Source organism: Mauremys mutica, chromosome 4 (genome assembly GCF_020497125.1).
Source record: "Mauremys mutica isolate MM-2020 ecotype Southern chromosome 4, ASM2049712v1, whole genome shotgun sequence".
In the NCBI taxonomy this organism is placed as follows: domain Eukaryota; kingdom Metazoa; phylum Chordata; order Testudines; family Geoemydidae; genus Mauremys; species Mauremys mutica.
The window spans coordinates 47,009,993-47,029,311 of NC_059075.1; the positions used below are offsets into that span (position 1 = coordinate 47,009,993).

General features: G+C 43.9%; 1 protein-coding gene and 1 long non-coding RNA gene across 5 annotated transcripts in view; one reads left to right on the forward strand and one right to left on the reverse strand.

Moving 5' to 3' along the window:
- Positions 1-19,319, forward strand: part of BAZ1A (bromodomain adjacent to zinc finger domain 1A) — a 111,249-nt gene that overhangs the window by 26,111 nt on the left and 65,819 nt on the right. For all 4 annotated transcript variants that reach the window (XM_045013519.1, XM_045013520.1, XM_045013521.1 and 1 more), the window contains 3 exons: positions 3,174-3,317; positions 13,348-13,449; positions 15,152-15,239. In XM_045013519.1, the coding sequence (XP_044869454.1) occupies positions 3,174-3,317; positions 13,348-13,449; positions 15,152-15,239 (334 nt within the window). The remainder of the gene's footprint in view (positions 1-3,173; positions 3,318-13,347; positions 13,450-15,151; positions 15,240-19,319) is intronic.
- LOC123368618 lies at positions 8,908-10,061 on the reverse strand. The gene is made up of 3 exons (XR_006578838.1): positions 9,873-10,061; positions 9,226-9,444; positions 8,908-9,130 (listed from the first exon to the last, which is right to left on the reverse strand). It is a non-coding gene; the product is annotated as an uncharacterized LOC123368618 (long non-coding RNA).

The following is a 19,319-nucleotide window of genomic DNA, read 5'->3' on the forward strand; positions in this document are numbered from 1 at the left end:
AGGCACCAGCACGCCAAGCACGTGCCTGGGGCGGCAAGCCACGGGGGACGCTCTGCCGGTCGCTGCGAGGGCGGCAGGCAGGTTCCCTTCGGTGGCATGCCTGCGAAGGGTCTGCTGGTCCCGCGGCTTCGGCGGACCTCCCACAGGTGTGCCGCTGAATCCGCGGGACCAGGGACCTCCCGCAGGCAAGCCGCCAAAGGCAGCCTGCCTGCCGTGCTTGGGGCCGCCCCTGGGTTTAGGCCTTTTGGCATGGATCTGGCAAATCTTGCTGGACCTTGGTCTTTGTCAAGCACCCTGGTTAGAGGGAGCTTATATTTCCTTTATTATATTGTAGTAATGTTAATGTGCATCTATTTAAATAATTGTGCATGTGAGACATGATGTTGGGGTTCCCTCTAAAGAAGGGGTGGGCAAACTTTTTGGCCTGAGGGCCATGTTGGGGTGGCAAAACTGTATGAAGGGCCGGGTAGGGAAGGCTGTGCCTCCCCAAACAGCCTGGCCCCTACCGCCATCCACCCTCTCCCACTTCCTACCCCCTGACTGCCTCCCTCAGAACCCGCAACCCATCCAACCCCCCCTACTCCTTGTCCCCTAACTTCCCCTTCCTGGGCCTCCCCGCCCCTAACCGCCCCCTGGAACCCCACCCCCTATCCAACCACCCCGTCCCCTGACCCCTTTCCACATCCCTGCCCCTGACAGGCCCCCTGGGACTCCCATGCTTATCCAACCCCCCCCCACCTGTTCCCCGTCCCCTGCCCCCCTTCTCAAACTTCTGCCCCTATCCAACCCCCTGGCCGGGCCCCCTTACCATGCTGCTCAGAGCAGCATGTCTGGCAGCCGCACTGCCCGGCCAGAGCCAGACATGCTGCTGCACTGCTCTGCAGGAGCGTGCTGCTCCGCTGCCCAGAGCACTGCCTGTTCGGCGGAGGCCTGGTTTAAATATGCTGACTGGAGAATGAATTCTGCTCTTGTTTATGGCAATGTTTAATATCCTGGACGGGGGCTGTATGCATATGCATATGGCGTGGCTGCGGGGAGACAGCACGGGAGGGGCCGGGGGTAGCCTCCCCGGCCGGGAGCTCAGGGGCCGGGCAGGATGGTCGTGATGGCTAGATGTGGCCCACAGACTGTAATTTGCCCACCTCTGCTCTAAAGTGTCACTAGAAATTTCTTCTATCCACACAACAATTACTGTATGTGCAAAAGTAGTGCAGACTTCCCTGAACTACCGTGCCAGTGTGCCTGAACCCTGATTTTGAGGGACTCTCTTAGAGGTAGTGGGGTAGTTAAATCTTCATGTGAATATGCTGCAAGATTGTATACAAGAATGCCAGTTAATGTTAATTGTAATGGTAGTCTTTGTGGTTTTGGGACAATTATCAACCAATTTACTTTACATAGGATAACCAGCAGCTGTTGGAGGGTAGTTTCTGGCTGTTATTATCTGGTGAAGTATTTGAAACAGTGGAAGATGAAAGTTTCTGTATCCCATTGCCAATAACCTGAGCTGACTAGTGCCTACTCCTTCCCTTTCCCTCCAGATGATCTGTTTTGAAAACATGGACTCTTAATTTCAAACAGTTTGTTTCCGGAGTTAGTATTTTGTAGTGGGGAATATTTTGGGCCTAAACCTTCTTGGAAGAAATCCTTTTTTAAAGTGTATGTTTGTATCAGTGTATAGCAGATACTATTTTACAATAAGAGCTCACTGCCAGTTGACTTCCTTTTGGAAATTGTTCATAAATTGATAATCATATCCTGGGACCAAGCAAGATTGAAATCTTTTAGAAAGCAGGATGTGTTAGCCTACTTAGCCTTCTTCCCCCATTCAGGGTTCTGAGTTTATAAAAGGGGATGGAGGGGAGATAGCTCGAGTAGTTCTGTCATTCCTTCTTATTGCTGAAAGTGTAGTGAGATTGGCAGCACGCTTAATGGCCTCAATTTTTCTCTTGTTTTCTCTCCTTTTTTCCCCTACATGCTTATATATGGGGAGGAAGGGGTTAGTAAGAACTTCTTTATCTTTTTTTTTTTTGTTTGTTTTTTTGTTTTGTTCCTTTGCCTTTGCAAGCATTGCCTGGTGTTTAGCCCTCCTGGTCTGCTTTCCTTCCCCAGTGTTGTTTCTCTCCAGATGATTTTTCCTCAGAAGTATTTCCTGTTTTGGGTCTGTGACCCCCCCCATGCACATGACTAAAGGGGCTAAGAAAGCTTGGTTCAAGCCCTGTGCTTTGCAATTCTGTGATGTCCGTTACCAATACTGATACTCAGTTCCTCTAAGAAGGTGGTTTTAATATGGTTTTCCTTTGGCTGCTCTTGCAGTCAGTGTTCAGCTTCAGTCATTGTCCACAATGGATAATTTTCATAATGCAGACATGGCTTTAAGAGATTAAACTAAAAAATGTGCACCCAGGAGTGCCAGGGAAGGGAGAAACTTAGTGGCTAAGAATAGTTTATTATATGGTTATGAAATATATTAAATGAGTGTCAATTGATTATAGATTTTGAATAACACACTTAATTTTGTTTCTTTTATATCTAGCACTTATAATAGCAAATGAATGGATTTGCTTTGTTTGTCATTTGTATGTGTGCCAGATGGAGCCTTATATGTGTCAGGAGATAAATGGGCCATTATTAAGATTAGATACACAGTGGTCATTTTAGCCTTGTTTATTTGGGTCATCAACCATACTAGAGGATGATCTTTTCTAGTATAAATACTTTGGCAACACAAAATCCTTTCCTTTCTTCCTAGATTACTATGAAAATAAACATAAAAGGTTTCTGTCTCATTTCTCAGTAACAAAAAAAATCATTTTATTTTAAAAAGATGTTAATTGTCATTTTGATAAAATAAGCACAAAAGCTCTTACTACCAATGATTTCAAAATAAACTGAAAAAGTATATTTAAGTAAACAAAGCTAAGTCAAGTGTATATCTGACTTAGAAAATTCTAATAATTTACTGGCCTGTTTAGTCAAGTTGGTATATATTTAAGGAAGTGAATTAGTTACTTTTACAGATGCGGTAAGGTGGAACTCCTCTGTAAAATATAACCACTGTTTCTATTCTGGGATTACAAATGTACTTTTCTAGAATAATTCATTCAACAAATTTAAACTTTTTGCATTATCAAAGGACCTTGATGTTTATAAATGTCTTTATTTTATTTCAGGTTGCAGTGTAAGATTTTGGAAGTCATAGCTCCACCGCTTCACAATGGAGTGGCCAATGGCCACATCAACAATACCAATGAAGACACTATCGTCATCAGTGATAGTGATGATTCAGAAACACACAACAGTTCTGCACAAAATGGGTAAATTACAATTTTTCAAGTGTATCAAATATTTTGATTAAATTTTGGAAAATGAGGCTAAAGCAGATTTAGTGGGGCTTTTCATGAGGAGATTTGTCTCAAGCAAAGTGCAGAGGATACGGTGTCAGAATATTCACCCAGCTGAGTGGAGTGGCTAAACATTCACAGGTGCCTTATATATTGCAAAATAGGCAATTTAAGTGTATTTAGCCAGAGAGTGTTGAAAAAAGAGAATAATTGAGGCATAAGAAGCATTAATCAATTTCAGATTACATTGTCTGTAGGAGGGTAGTGGTGTAGCACTTGGTCTGTTTTCAGAGCTTCTCTCCTATACTTCTGCTCTGTTTACCAGTCTTACATTAAACTCTGTTAGGTTTTGTCCAAAAAACAAAAAACTAAAAATACTTGTAAGATTGCAAACATTAATTCAGGATTTGTATTTTAAATTGGGATTTCACTCTAGAGCAAATACGGAAAAGAGAACTCTTCCAGAAGCTATATGTCCCATTATTTTATGCATTTATTTTTATATTTGTATTAGATGAACAGACTTCTGCCTCATGTAGGGTTGCCAGCTTTTTAATTGCTGACAACCAGACCTTGCTCCTCTTCTTCCCCCCTGAGATCCCACCCCTGCTCCGCTTCTTCCCCCAAAGCCCTGCCTCTGCTCCGGAGCCACTGCCTGCCCCGGAACCTGCCTGCCCCCCCACGAGATGGAGGTAGGAGGTGGCCCTGGCTGAGCAGGGGCTGGCACAGGTTGATGCTCTAGCACCTCCTGCCCCCATGCCCGCAGTAACCAGACATTTGGTGTCCAGTCAGTACATCTGACTGGATGCTGCCAGGTTTCCTTTTTGACCCGACAACCCTATCCTCATGACCCAGCTCCTCCTGGACCCTTAATTTAGTGTGCCATATTTTTCCTCTGCTATAGGAAAGACTCAAATTCAGTTTTATGATTTTATATATAAGAGCAAGTAGGAAGATCAAGTAAGGGTTTAGGTCAGCCCATTTGAACTGATTTCTGAGAATGTGGCAAGGAAAACTATGGAGGAAAATATAAAAGTGAGATAAATTTGAGAATTTTCCCTTGTATGGAACAAGGTTCCTCTTTACAATTATTTTGCCAGTCCATGGCACTGCTGAGCTACAGACTTAGACCACAGTCCTATAAACTGATTGTTGTGGGCAGACCCCTATGCCTGTGTGGAATCCCATTGACTTCAGTAGTGCTTCAGATGGGTGTAGGGGTCTGTCTAAATAGATTGCAGGATCAGGGCCATTACTTTTGAGTAGTCTGAAATAGTTATTACTACGATACAGTTGCTTCCTCATTTTCACAATCTGCTATTACTTAGAAATGTAAGAGGTACTGAATTCATAAACACTGTTCCATCACCACACTCAAAACTGTGACAATAAAGAACCAAAGATTTTCAAGTCTGCATGGAAGAGACCTAGTCTTATTGTGACTCTATGAACTGAACTTGGCTAAGCTTCTGTCTTCATGATTTACGTTTGAAAATAAATTGTATCTGCAGAATTATACTTCTGTTCAAAAAACTGTAATAACTTAATATATTTTTAATTTACAAAGTGCCTTATTCCACATTTTTCTTAGTGTATGTGTGTACATTAGTATCTGAAAAATTTTGTATGTTGCCATAAATTTTGTGTATTCTCTTCTAAACTTATTACAGTATTATAATGTCTCTTACCGTTACACCCAAAAGGCCCCAAAAGTGGGGCAAGAAAGAACTAAGATTTACTAAGGATATTTCTATACGATGGACAAAGTCAGTGGATCAGATTGTGGCCTCAGTTATACTGGTGATAATTTGGAGCAACTTCATATTGGCAAGTAACTTAGTTTACATGACTCACTTCCGCTACTTGTAAAATTAGGATAATTTACTCTTCTGTATAAAGCACTGTGAGGTCTATGGAAGAAAAGTGCTTTGGAGTTACAAATTATTAGTTTCAATTGACTGCGTGCAGACTGGCTTGTTCATGCTCTCTGAGCACCCCATTGACTTTATTTAGGCTACATAGAAGTGCAGCAGTTCATCCTTGGCTGTCAGTTGCAGGTTTATTAATTATTCAGTTGATGTCAGGGTATGTAACAAGGTTGCTCCTCGTGTAACTAAGCAAATAATGAAGGTAAACCTGTGGAATTTTATCCACTCTTGAATGATGTTTCTAGTGTCATGTAAGGGAGTGTCTGAATGTTTAAAGAGAAGCCCTCTATCTTGAAATATGTGCATTCTCCCTGTTACAGGCGTATGAAATTCAAGTGAGGTTATCTTTAAATTTAATACAGATACGGACTGCAATCCTGCAAGTGGCTCTGTGCAGGGAGACCCTTATGTTCAGCCAACCCCATTAACTTCCACCCTTGCAGAGCCAGCTGCAGGATTAGGGTTGATAATTTAGGGTTCTTTTTTTTTTTTTTTTGATGGGGAGGAGAGAAACTTCTCATTAACTATATAGAAAGGTTTGTTTTGGCTTGTTATTAAACAATATTATTTATTATTCTTCACAGCTGTTTTCATTGGTGGCATATCTAATCAACACTGCATGATGTAAACGTAAAAACCAAACAATTTCCATTACTAGAAGTTTAAAAAATACAAAATTAAAATACTGTGAATTAGAAGAAATTGCAAAATTGGATAACATCACTAGACCATATCTGCTACTCCAAAATATTAAAAGTATTGACCATATCCCCAAAAGAACCTACCTGAGTATGCAGTCTTGCCATGAGTTTGTAGGTATTGTGGTCTTAAGTCTTTAAACCCTTACTTATACAAGTAGTACTTAAATTTGTGAATAGTCCCATTGAATTGAGTGGGAAGATTTTGCATTGCTAAACCTTTAGGGATTAAATTTTGTCATTTTGGAAAACCTTTTCACCATGATAGATTTTATGTAATTTCTGAATGTGTCTTGGGTACTGGTGAATTGTATACTCAGCATAATTGTTCATTGTAGCCCTTCTTCCAGACGATTCGTTATTATGAAAAAAAAAATCCAAAAATAAGTCTTGGTTGAAAATTCTCTTTAGCAGAAGAGGTTAAAGTGCTCGGTTTGTAAGGTTTTTGATTCTCAGTTACATGTGCATTTCTTCAATTGAAAAGTGAGCAACCATAGTTGGAATAGGGAGGAAAATGTAAAGATGGTGTGACAGACTGCAGTGCTGGTAAGAAAATAGTCTTTATTTCCTGGTCCCAGTAATATTATTGAGCCAGGGTTATAAAAGGTTATGCCTCATAACATGGTAGCAGTCAGTAACGACTGTCTGCTTCTACAGGAAATGTTATTGCTCATTAATTGTCAAGACTGATGCATGTTGTCTAAAAAAAAGAAAGTTACGAGAGGTTACTCTATCACCAGAGGAGTAGTTTGACTGCAGAATCTGTAACTAGTCCAAAAAGTGTGACTCCATGACATGCATCAGATTGAAATTAGTTTTCTGAGCTGTTTGTCTAGCCCTAGCTCTACTTCTAGATCGGAGTGGGCAAACTTTTTGGCCCAAGGGCCACATTGGGGTATGGAAATTGTATGGTCTGCCATACATGCTCACAAAATTGGGGGTAAGGGTAGATGGTGGTTGGGGGGGCTGGTGATGAGGGGTTTGGGGTGCAGGAGGGTGTTTCAGGCTGGGACCGAGGGGTTCGGAGGGCAGGAGGGGGATAAAGGCTGTGGCAGGGGGTTGGGGTACAGGGGTGTGTGTGAGGGCTCCGGCTGGGGGTTTGGGCTCTGGGGTGGGCCGGGGATGATGGGTTTGGGTTGCAGGAGGATGCTCCAGGCTGGGAGTGAGGGTTCAGAGGGCGATCAGGCATGGGGCAGGCTGTTGGGACATGGGGGAGTGGGGGTGGAGGGCTCTGGCTGGGGGTGTGAGCTCTGGGGTGGGGCCAGGTATGAAGGGTTTGAGGTATAAGAGGGGGCTCCGGGCTGGGATTGAGGGATTTGGAGGGTGGGAGAGGGGGCTCAGGGCTGGGATAGGGGATTGTGGGGGAGAGGGCTCAGGAGCGCAGGCTTCAGGCAGCACTTACCTCAAGCAGCTCCTGGAAGCACGTCACCCCTCCAGCTCCTACGTGGAGGTGCAACCAGGAGGCTTTGAGCACACTGCCCTGTCCACAGGTTCCACCCCTGCAGCTCCTATTGGCTGGGAGCCGCAGCCAATGAGAGCTGCAGGGCTGGCACCTACGGACAGAGCAGTGTGTAGAGCCGGCTGGCCGCACCTCCGTGTGCTATGTAGGAGCCGGAGGGAGGTCATACCGGCGGCTTCCTGGGAGCCATGTGGAGTGGGGCAAGCCCTGACCCCACTCCCCGGCGGGAGCTGAGGGCCGGATTAAAAGGTCTGACAGGCAGAATGTGGCCCGCAGGCCGTAGTTTGCCCACCCCTGTTCTAGATAGTTTACTCCAGGGGAAATTCTGTGCCAAAAAAATTAACTATGCGCACAGTATTTTAAAATTCTGCATATTTTATTTGTCAGAATAACAGTTTATAATCGTGCCAGTTTCAGTTAATTTCAAAATACCTATCAGCAGCTCTGTCTGTAAAAATACCGACAAAAAAAATTTCCCCCAGCAGTAGAGAGTTAAGAAACCCCTAGGACAACCCAGTTCCGGTTTCTTTGCCCCCTCCCCACCAGAGCCCAGCATGGGGTCAAGATTACCCCCCCCCCCCCGTGCCCAGCTGTTTTCCCCCCATCCCAGACACTTGCACACACTCCCTACCCCACTGAGCCCAGCTGTGGGGCACCCCTCAGCCCATACATCTGCACCCCCTATCCCCTTAGAGCCCAGCTGCAGGACCCCTCAACCCAACCACTTGCATCTCTGCCCCACCAGAGCCCAGCTGAAGGCCCCCCTCGGCCCAGACACTTTTCCACTATAGCCCAGCTGTGGGACGTCCCCACCAGCCCATACACTAACACCTCTTCCTCACCAGAGCCCAGCTACGTTCCCTGTAAGCTGTGTGGCCGCATGGCAGGCTCTCAAGGGCCGTACAGGCTGGCAGGGAGCGGCATACCTCCCCCAGCTCAGCCCCCCCAGTAGCTGCAGGGGAGAGGATCCCCTCCATCGGCCCGGCTTAGGCCTGTTGGAACTGCCAGGGCGAGGTGTCCCTCCCCTAGCCCAGGCCCCCTGGAGCTGCTGCAGCCAGGAAGAGGCACCTCTCACCTGGCCCCGAGCTGCTGCAGTGAGGGAGGGTTGGGGGGGGGGGTCCCTTCCTCCCCATGACAGCCCCGGGGCAGCCTGCACCCCCAACCCCACCCCAGAGCACGCACCCCCAGTTGGAGCTCTCACTCTCCCAACCCTCTGCCCCAGCCCTGAACCCCCTTTTGCACCCCAAACCCCTCATCCCAGCCCCACCCCAGAGCCTACACCCCCAGTTAGAGCCCCCCTCTGTACCCTAACCTTCTGCCTCAGCCCTGAGCCCCATCCCACACTCCAAACCGCTTGGCCCCACCCCCACCATATGAATTTTGTTATGTGCACCAGTACAAAGGCGATGTGTCACACATCACCTTCATATTGGTGCACATAACAAAATTCATTCTGCACATGGACATAAAAAATTAGAGGGAACACTGGAGCCCAGGATCCAGATGGAGAAATAGTGTGATGCTGGGTTCCTGTTGCTTGTGTGGAGTTTCCTGCATGCTGCCTTCTTCCTTCAGGGCATGCTGGGTACGCTGCTGCTGCTGGGAACACTCCAGCTCCCTCCCCCTCCCCTGTCTTCTACTTGCAAGCTGGGCTCTGCCGAGTCCAGCGACCTCTAGTTGTGGCCAGCAGGTAGCCTATTTCTGTGGGAAGAAAGGAAATTCTGGTCATAATATCAATTTCTGTGCAAATTCTGCAGTGCACAGTGGTGCAGAATTCCTCCAATAGTAATAGTTACCTTGGACAGAGCTCTTAATATGCTGTTTCATCTGAACTATACATATTCAGTGAAGTATCCACTTTCGGAAACCTTTATAGGAGTAGCAAAGTTTCAGTGCATTCTTGGTAGCTATGATGTTAGGTATTCTATCACATAAGCTTGAAAGCATTGCCAGTAGGTTACACAAGTTTAAACCTTGCTGTGCAGATGTCCATAGATGGATAACCAGGCTCTGCACTGGGAGAGAAATTCATGTCTTCATCCCATAAAGTAATTTGGCTTTGTGTGGGGCATAAGGGTTTGGAATCTTGGTGGGTGGAATTCATCCCGCCCTGAACCTGCTAGCAGGCCACAAGGCTGCAGTGTAGTCTGTCAATGGCTACAATTTTAGCCTATTGCCTGCATAAATGGCTGCTGCCCTTCTTTGTCTGCCACCTAACTAGGAATCTGGCCCCAACAGCCTTTATAGAATATGCTGTGAAGAGGACCTTGTATGTACTCTGGATAGGTAAGTGAATCTTACCCTACCAGCTTAGCAGGAGTGGACCTTTATTTTATTTTTTTTGCTTTCAGCGCAGTATTAGGAATCGGAAGATCTGTTTTTGTTTTTCCCCTGACTCTACACAGATTCTTCACAGTTGTAAATTGGAGATAGTAATACATACCTCAGCATGGATGTTACAAGGCTTATTTCATGTTGATAAGGTGTTCTATAAAATCAAAGTAGTATTATTTTGACTTAAATGGCAGAATAATACAATAACTCTCAAAGTTCAGGGTCTTCCATTTGTAACAAAGTAATAACCCCAACTGCTGCTCTTCTTCTCTAGAGATTTTGCAATGCAATAAGATCTGCAAATTCTAACTGGATAGCATATTGTTGAGCCCTTTTATAAGAATGCAGGGCTCTTCTGTTGAGTCATGCTAGAGTCAGGTGCCAAAACCTCACTTTAGGATTTAGGGTAATTACTGCTAATTTATGCTAGCAGGTGTGCCTCATTATCTCCAGACAGGATCTAAAGGAGGTGTTTCTTTGGACTAGAGGAAGCCTAAGATTGAGGATATTTGAGAGGAAAACCCTAGGAATACCTACACTTGAAGAGGAAGCTAAGGCTAAGAGTTTGTTGTGTTTTTATTGTTTTTGAGTTTCTACTAAAGCTATACACCAGAAGGGGGTAAGTTTGAAAATTAGCTCAGGGTTTTTATGATCTGTTGAGGACTGGATAGGGACTCAGCCTATTCACCCCAATATATATGTTAGTGGAATAAATGTGTGAGATTGATCTTTATTTCCTTGTCCCAGTCCCCCGATATGGGTCAGGGTTACAAAAATTTCAGAGTCATATAGGGAAAAACTATTCCTTACTCTAGTTTTCAGTTACATTGGGTGTTGGGACTGTGAACCTATTTAAAATGGATAAAGGAGTTTAGAAAACAGTCTTAATGCTGCTTATTCTGATTGATTTTGTTTTCTGCCGGATGTTAGACTGAGAAGGTTCCCAAATATGATGATGTATGGTGGGGAAATTAGCCTGTTCATAATTCATATGTAGGTAACACTCTAATACAAATATTTGTTGTTTTAGTTTTCTTATCTTCAGATTATAGAAGATTAATCTAAATGTGGAAGACCTGATCTTATATGAAAGTCTTCAAGATGTGACACATCCAATCTTAGTAAACTCACTCTCTCCAAAATTATCTTCATACAATCAAAAGAAAATGAAAGGGTCCTTTAGTGCTATCCTGACTGAACTATATTTAATAAATTTCAAACAATATATCAGTACAATGTTAGTACTTTTTAAAATCTTGTTTAAATTGGGGATTTATTGACTTCTTAATTAGCCATAGCAGTCTAGATGTAAGTGATTTGGTTTGATTTGGTTTTTTAATTACAAAAATTTTTATTTGAAAGTATGGTCTGTATGATTTTAGTAGTTTCAAACCTCCACACTTCAACAGATATTATGCATTTCCGAGAATTTGGATAAGAGTGCTAGTTCACAAGTCCAACATATACGGTGCTATGAGCAAGGCTAATACCTCCTTTGAGATAGGGGTGTGTATATTTAAATCAAACAAAACTCTCAAGAAACAATCTGGATTTAAGACTTTACCAGCTGGGAAATCATTTGACCATTATAAGCAACTCCTTCAGAAAAAAGTTGCTTAACAAGGGGTGTTTTTTGTTCTAAAAAGAGATGCATCCTAAATCTGGGTAAGAGACCCTTGTTTCTCATGTTCAGAGGACACTGGCTCCGTCTTATAGGGCTGTTCATTGGTTTGGGGTTTTTTTGTAAAATTTGCCCAATTGTGCATCTGTATCTTGTATATATCCACCAGGCAGACCCGTGTGTATGAATCAGAACGCTGGGGCAAATCTCATATCTGTGTAAGCCTTATATACGATTCCAAAAATCTCTTGGATGTGTTCCTCTAGGAAATAAAATAGTTTCAAGAATGGTAAACGAAACGCAAGCTACAATGGGCAATAGAGTCCATCTTCAAGCGTTTTATGAATAGCATTACAGTGTATTGGCGAAAAGATACCAGTCCTTCCGTGTAATTTATATTCCCATCCAGATCCAATATTAATTTTGAATTGTCTAGTCTTGTGCCTGCTAAAGCAGTAGCACTTTGAAATTATGGATGAAAAGCACTATATGAGAGCTCAGTATTATTATTTAATAATAAAACACAAGATAGTTGAAACAAAATAAAATCATAACTTCACACCACTTAGTTTCATTGTTGTATGTTTTTTGTATATAAATAGTACCATTATCATTCTATTTAAAGCACAGAATGTCTAATTTTTTAATACAATAAAATAATGTTAAAATATTGACTTAGATGTGTTTTAGTGATGCTTAGCCTCACAAACACAGGCACACGAAAGCATCTTCATCTTGGTGATAAACAGGGATCCTAGTTTTCTGTGATGAACCAAAATTTTGTCAAATAAAAAAACCCATAAAAATCTGCAGTTTTCCACGATTGAAATGAAACGCTGAACTTTAGTTTCCCTAGCCACAATATTTATAGGTATCAGTTGAACACAGTTTTATTGATATACGGTAGAACCCTGTTTATCCAAGCCACCATTATCTGGCTCTCCGTATTAATCAAACCACCAGCCTAACTGGGCTGGGCTCGGGTGGTCAGCCTCTGGGTGGCAGGGGCTCCAACTGTCACCGCTGCTTGGGGTTGCATGCCTGAGCCCCTCCCTTCATCTTAAAATAAGAGATAGAAAGCTCTTTGCTGATTCTCCCAGTATTTGATTATCCAATCTGGCCCTGGTCACAATTAGATCGGATAAACGTGGTTCCACTGTAAATTTAAAGTGCATTCAAAAATCAATGAGAAGAGGGAGCGGTTGTGCACATTAAATTTTACTGAAAGTACCAGTGTCATTTATTCAGTTAATATCTGGTTTTATTTTTTCACAAAATGTAAAATCTAAAGATTCTTTATAAAAACAAATTCTGCAGTTTTCCATGGGAAACTGATTTCTAGGTTCCCTGGTGATGGAAAAATACATAAGCCTTCATAAGGAAAATATGCTGAATCTACTGTACTAATTTGTCATAAGACATGATTCTTAGTCATGATAGCATACATTGTCTATCTTTTTGTCAATCAGTTTTTTCCAAAAAGTTGAGGAAGTAATGCATTGTCTTGTGAAGCCTCTTCCTTTCAAAATGTTGCCAGCTAGAGTATTCATCCTCCTAGACTGGTCCTTTAAAGTGTTGCATTTTAGTTATTACAGCCGTATGGCTGTTTTCCTCCTCTTTGCTTGATTCATGCCAGTAGCTGATGGTAAGAGCATGAACTTTGGGGTATGGAATTAAATTATAAAATATTTCTTTATTAGACTATCTTGTTCTGTCTGATTTTAAAACTAAATGCAAGTACACATGTATTTGGCATTTTTATTATTTTGTTTAGAAGTCAATGAGTTGATTGGCATCAATGGAAGTTATGGGTGCCACTGTATGTGCTAATGTACTTTCCAGGGGCATGTTCTGTTGATAAATATAATTACTTTTAAGATCAGTGTTCCAAAAATCTGTTTAGAAATGTGATTTTTTTTGTGTGTGTGTTCAAAATACTTCATCATTTTATTTTACTTTTTAGGAAGAAAAAAGCATTAATTGATCCCTCCTTGTTCAAGTATAAAGTCCAGCCTATTAAAAAAGAACTATATGAATCTGTTACTGTAAAAGCATCTCAGATAAGGTAAAAATTACTGTTTTGTCATATTGTCCTTGTATGTAAATTAGAATTGCACTGTGCTGGAATTACTCACTGTATTGTCTTCACTATGAGTATATGGTTCATGGGAAGATTATGTCTGATCAAAATAACACTTGGGTTTACTACAGGGGTCGGCAGCCTCTGGCACGCGGCTCGCCAGGGTAAGCACCCTGGCAGGCTGGGCCAGTTTGTTTACCTGCCGTGTCGGCAGGTTCGGCCAACTGCGGCTCCCACTGGCTGTGGTTCGCCGTCCCAGGCCAATGGGGGTGTCGGGAAGCGGCGCGGGTGAGGGATGTGTGGGTAAACAAACTGGCCCGGGCTGCCAGGGTGCTCTACCCTGGTGAGCCATGTGCCAGAGGATGCCGACCCCTGTTTTACTATGTATTCAACACTCAATTAGAAATACTGAAGCCAAACATTCTGTGTCCCACAGGTCTTCTGTAGTATTTGTATTGTAAACTGTGTACATTTTAGCTATATTGACTTTAAATAGTTTGAAACTGGGGAGCTGAGTTCTGCAGTCGTTTTTAAGCGATTGACATTTTGACAGGATGTAATTGTTGCTCTTTTTAAAATTGAAAGTTTTTAATAACCTCACTCTAACAAACTGTGATAGTTTTTTTTTAAAATAAAATCTTTTTTTTGTTTTCTTTTTTAAAGAGTAAACTGTGCATCAACTTCCATAGTGTGTGTGATCTGAGTGATTCTAGTGGTATTTGATGTATTAACACAGACTCATTCTGGAACTAAATTGTTTGTACTGTAATCAATCTCTAATAGCATCAGAAATAGGTGCAATAAGAAAAAGAATACTCAGGCTTAAGAATGGAAGGCATGGTCTTGTGGCTAAAACACTGGGCTGTCACTTGAGACATCTGGGTTCAATTGCTAGTTGTGTCACAGACTTCTTGTGACACTGGGCAAGTCATTTAATTTCTTTGTCTCTGACGCAGTAGTCTCTTTCTGTTCAGCAAGCACTTAAGCACATGCTTAATTGTAAAGGATGGACATAAACACATACTTTAAGTGCTTTGCTGAATTAGGGCCTTTGTTCCTCACTTCCCCATCTGTGAAATGAGAATATTAATATTTCTTTTATCTCACTGTCTCTCTTGTCTATTTAGATGGTAAATAAATCTTCAGGGAAGGCGTTGTCTCTTGTTGATGAGATTTTATAGTGCCTAGCACAATGGGGCCCCTGTCTTGGATGGGACCTCTAGATGCCATTGCAGAACAAATAACTTATATTATTGTTTTTGTTTAATATTGGGAGAGCTACAGAGTCAGTGATACAGAGATTTTTTTGTGCGTGTGTGTACACAATTGTATGAAATCTCTTACTCTCTGTATAGACACACATTTTAAGTGATAGGATTTCCCTGGATTTAAAACAAAAGTCAAAGTCTGGATATCTAAAATAATATTTTGGGTACAGTAATTAAACTTTTTTGATGTGGAAATCTTGATTCTCATTAAGGTTGTTGAGAACAATAGTTGTCTAAGAAAATACTAAATTAAAACTTTACTGAGAAAATAACAGAAAGCAGAAATCATATGACACACTGTTTCTGTGTGATCTGTAAATTTACATTCGTTATAAGTGAATGTAGATTGACTTTAGTTGGTAATGTTGCTCTTTTTTCTTTTTCTTTCTTTCTTTTTTTTTTTTTTAAACACACCATAGCCGGAGGAAACATCTCTTTTCTCGTGATAGACTTAAACTTTTTTTGAAACAACACTGTGAACCACATGATGGAGTCATTAGAGCTAAGGTAAATAAGTGGTTAAATTGTTTGTAGAAGAGAGAGAGCATTGTCATCTAGAAATATGATTATATGACCTCACATATTTCCTCTTCTTAGACTTTTTTACTGAAAAAGTTAGCTGCTCTCATTATAAAGTATCATTATTTATTATAAGTAGGTGAAATTTTTAGCAGGTTTTCTGCTTTTATCAGCCAAACTATATATCTGGTGTGTTCTTTAAGCTATACAAAATTCAATGAGTAAGACATGGCACAATAAGCTAGTGTCACTCTACTGCAGTGGGTCTCAAACGTTTTTTCTTTACGGGCGACCCCTTTCACATCGCAAGCCTCTGAGTGCGACCCCCCCATATAAATTAAACACACTTCTTAATATATTTAACACCATTATAAATGCTGGAGGCAAGTGGGGTTTGGGGTAGAGGCTGACAGCTTTCGACCTCCCTCCCCCCCCCCGCATCGGCCCATATAATGACGTCGCAACCCCCTGAGAGGTTCTGACCCCCAGTTTGAGAACCCCCGCTCTACTGTAATCCTGTTTCTCTTCAGATAAAATGATCCAGGGCTCGTCTTTACTGCAACAGTTCGAGTTAATACACTTGCGTTATCCCACTTGAAATAAACTCGCTCGAGTGAGGTCACGTCTACACTGGCAAAGTTACTGTGCCGCTCAGAGAGTGCAGAAGGAAAACCACTGTTGTGTGGTCACACTGACAGCTGCCTGCGCAGTAGTGTGTTCACACTTGCCACGCTATTCGGAGTGGTGCACTCTGGGCAGCTATCCCACAGAGCACCTCTTTCTCTTTTGCCGCTAAGACTTGTGGGGAGGCAGAGGAGGTTGTGGGGCATCCTGGGTCCTGTCCCAAAGCCCTGTGATGCATTGCTTGACATCCCAGGAATCCCTGTGCTTCTGTCTGCACTTGGGGCCATCTTTCAACGGTTTGTGTACTGCATGCCCTGCCTCTTCGATCTGCAGGAATGGATTCCGAACTGCTGACCAGTATGCTGCTCACTCTGACCAACACTTTGGCCTTAAACTACAAAAGCAAGAGGAGTTTGACATTGATCTCACTCTACGTAGTAGCTGTGACACAAGATTGTTTCTGGGATTCACGGAGGTGCTGACCACAATGGAGCACTGCTTTTGGGCTTGGGAAACAAGCACTGAGTGGTGGGATCACATTGTGATTCATGTCTGGGATGACAGGCAGTGGCTGCAGAACTTTCACATGAGGAAAGCCACATTCATTGGACTATGTGACGAGCTCGCCCCAGTCCTGCGGCACAAGGACACGAGAATGAGAGCTGCCCTGTTGCTGGAGAAGCGTGTGGCGATTGCACTGTGGAAGCTGGCTACTCTAGACTGCTACCGATCAGTCGCTAAGCAGTTCGGAGTGGGAAAGTCGACCGTTGGACTCATGTTGATGGAAGCGTGCAGGGCCATTAATCGCATCCTGCTCCGAAAGACCGTGACTCTGGGCAATGTGCATGACATTGTGGATGGCTTTGCACAAATTGGCTTCCCTAACTGTGGAGGGGCGATAGATGACACGCACATTCCAATTCTGGCACCAGACCACCTAGCCACTGAATACATTAATCAGAAGGGGTATTTCTCAGTGGTTCTCCAGGTGCTTGTGGATCACCATGGGCGTTTCACAGACATTAACGCAGGCTGGTCTGGAAAGGTGCATGATGCACACATCTTTGGAACACTGGCCTGTTCAAGAAGTTGCAAGCAGGGACTATCTTCCCAGACCAGAAGATCAACGTAGGGGAAGTCGAAATGTGATCCTGGGAGACCCCGCCTACCCCTTAATGCCATGGCTTATGAAGCCATACACAAGGCAACTTGACAGCAGTAAGGAGCAATGCGACAACAGGCTGAGCAAGTGCAGAATGACTGTTAAGTGTGATTTGGCTGTTTTAAAAGCCCGCTGGTGATGCCTGTATGGGAAGCTGGACCTTGCCGATGACAATATTCCTATGCTTATAACTGCGTGCTGTACTCTCCATAATATTTGTGAAGGGAAGGGTGAAAGCTTCACTCAGGGCTGGACCGCAGAGACTCAGCGCTTGGAGGCTGAGTTTGAACAGCCAGAGACCAGGGCTATTAGAGGGGCACAGCGCGGGGCCATAAGGCTCAGGAATGCCTTGAGGCAGCAATTTGACGCTGAAAGTCGCTAATATTTATTGCTGTGCTCGGGAGTGCAGTTCTTGTAATGCTAGGAGGTGATTGGTGCACATGAGGCAAGAAGGGGGCCTAATATTATTGTATGTTGCTTTGCAGTGCTCTTTTTGCTTTCACTTTATAGAATAAAGATTGCTTTCAAACCAACACAATTCTTTTATTAAAAGACAGCAACCAGAGGAGAGAGTCAAATGAAAACATTCATCAGCAGGAAGAGGGAATAGGATCTAGGGGAAGGTCTCAAGAGGAGGAGGGGTTCCAGGACAGCTACAGATTTGTGCATGTCCCAGGGATCATACCCAGCCTTCCACTTTGGAGTACAGTGCAGCTGGTGCTGTACTTCAGCAGGGCCAAACTGCAGATGGATGGGTGTTGAGTGCAGTGGGTAGTGGGAGTCCACAGTGCTGGACTGTGAGGAGGGAGGAGTGGAATGCTGTGGGTAGAGAGTGCAGCCAGGAGATTGATAACTGTGTGTTGGCAGTGTGTGGAGGGCACATAGGAAAGAGTTTGGCAACAGCGGCTGCAGGGGAGGGCGGGTGCGGAGCTACTTGGTTTGCAGTGCTAGTATTGCCTGGAGTGTGTCCACTTGGCGCTCCATAACATTTAGAGCCCCTTCGTGGCTTCTTCCTACTGTGTCACATTCTCCTTTCTGTCCCTCTTCTTGCTGTCCTGCCACTCCTTCAGTTCCTGTTTCTCGGCGGCAGAGTGCATCATAACCTCATGGAGAAAGTCCTCCTTGGCCGCTTTCTAATTCTGCGCAGCTGTTCCACCACTGATAACAAAGAGGGAGGCTGGGCTCCAAAGGTCATCTCTGTGATGTTTAAATGCAACATTTTACAGAAGCAGTATTGTTTGCAACACAAACAACACTGATTTAGTGCTTTAAAACACAGCCAGTACTCACACATCTATCACTAGCTGGCTGACCCCAGGCAAGCACACATGAGCCACAAGCCCCCTTAAATGGTGAGTAGCTGCAGGGGCAGGGTAAATCACTCTTCCTGGACCCTGCTGTACACTGGGCACGTGGCTCTTGGTGAGAGCCAACACTGTAGGGGGGGGCCTGATAATCATTCCTGTCCCCACACTTTCCACAGGATGTGATCATTATGGACGATATCTCGCTGCTGAGGGTGAGCAGGGAATCAAGGAAGGGTCTTCTCCAAGCCGGCAGCTTCTGCCCTGGTCCCTATGCGGGCTAGCCTGTGTGCAGCAATGTTGTCTATCTCTCTCTCTTTCCCCCCCCCCCCCCCCCATGACGGGAAAGTTACCATTAATGGGACAAGAAACAAAGCAGCTCTGCTGAGGAACCTGCGGCAGCAGATTGTCCAGTATCTACACGAGAGTTTCCTGGAGATCTCTGAGGGAGATTCATGTGAAGTGAGGGAGTTTATCAACAGCCTGTTCCGTTGCTCAGACTAGGCATGTGGTGGGAGATAAGCCTGCTTTCTGCAACCCTCCTGCCTCCTACAACTCACTTCAGCAATTCCCAAAATCAGATCCACTTACCAGGGGCCTCCTCTCCTGTTTACACTTTGCCAAGATCCGACTGCTGTGACTGGCTAGGCTCTTCCAGGGTAGAAAAGAGCTCCTGACTGCATGCATCTCTGGCCTCCGAGTCATTCTCTGCCTCTGGTTCTCCCTCCCCAACTTCATCCAAGATTTCCTCCTCCTGGCTCGGTCCACTCTCGACTGGCGCGTGAGCCAACAAAGTATCCACAGAGGCCTTTGCAGTGGAGGTGGGGTTGCCACTGAGTATCACGTCCAGCTCTTGTAGAACCGGCAGCTTGTGGGCGCAGCACCGCAGCTCCTTCACTTTTACCCTACACTGCAACGTGACCCAGTCATGGCCCCTTTCTGTCATGCATCGTGAAATCTGTCCGTAGGTATCATAAT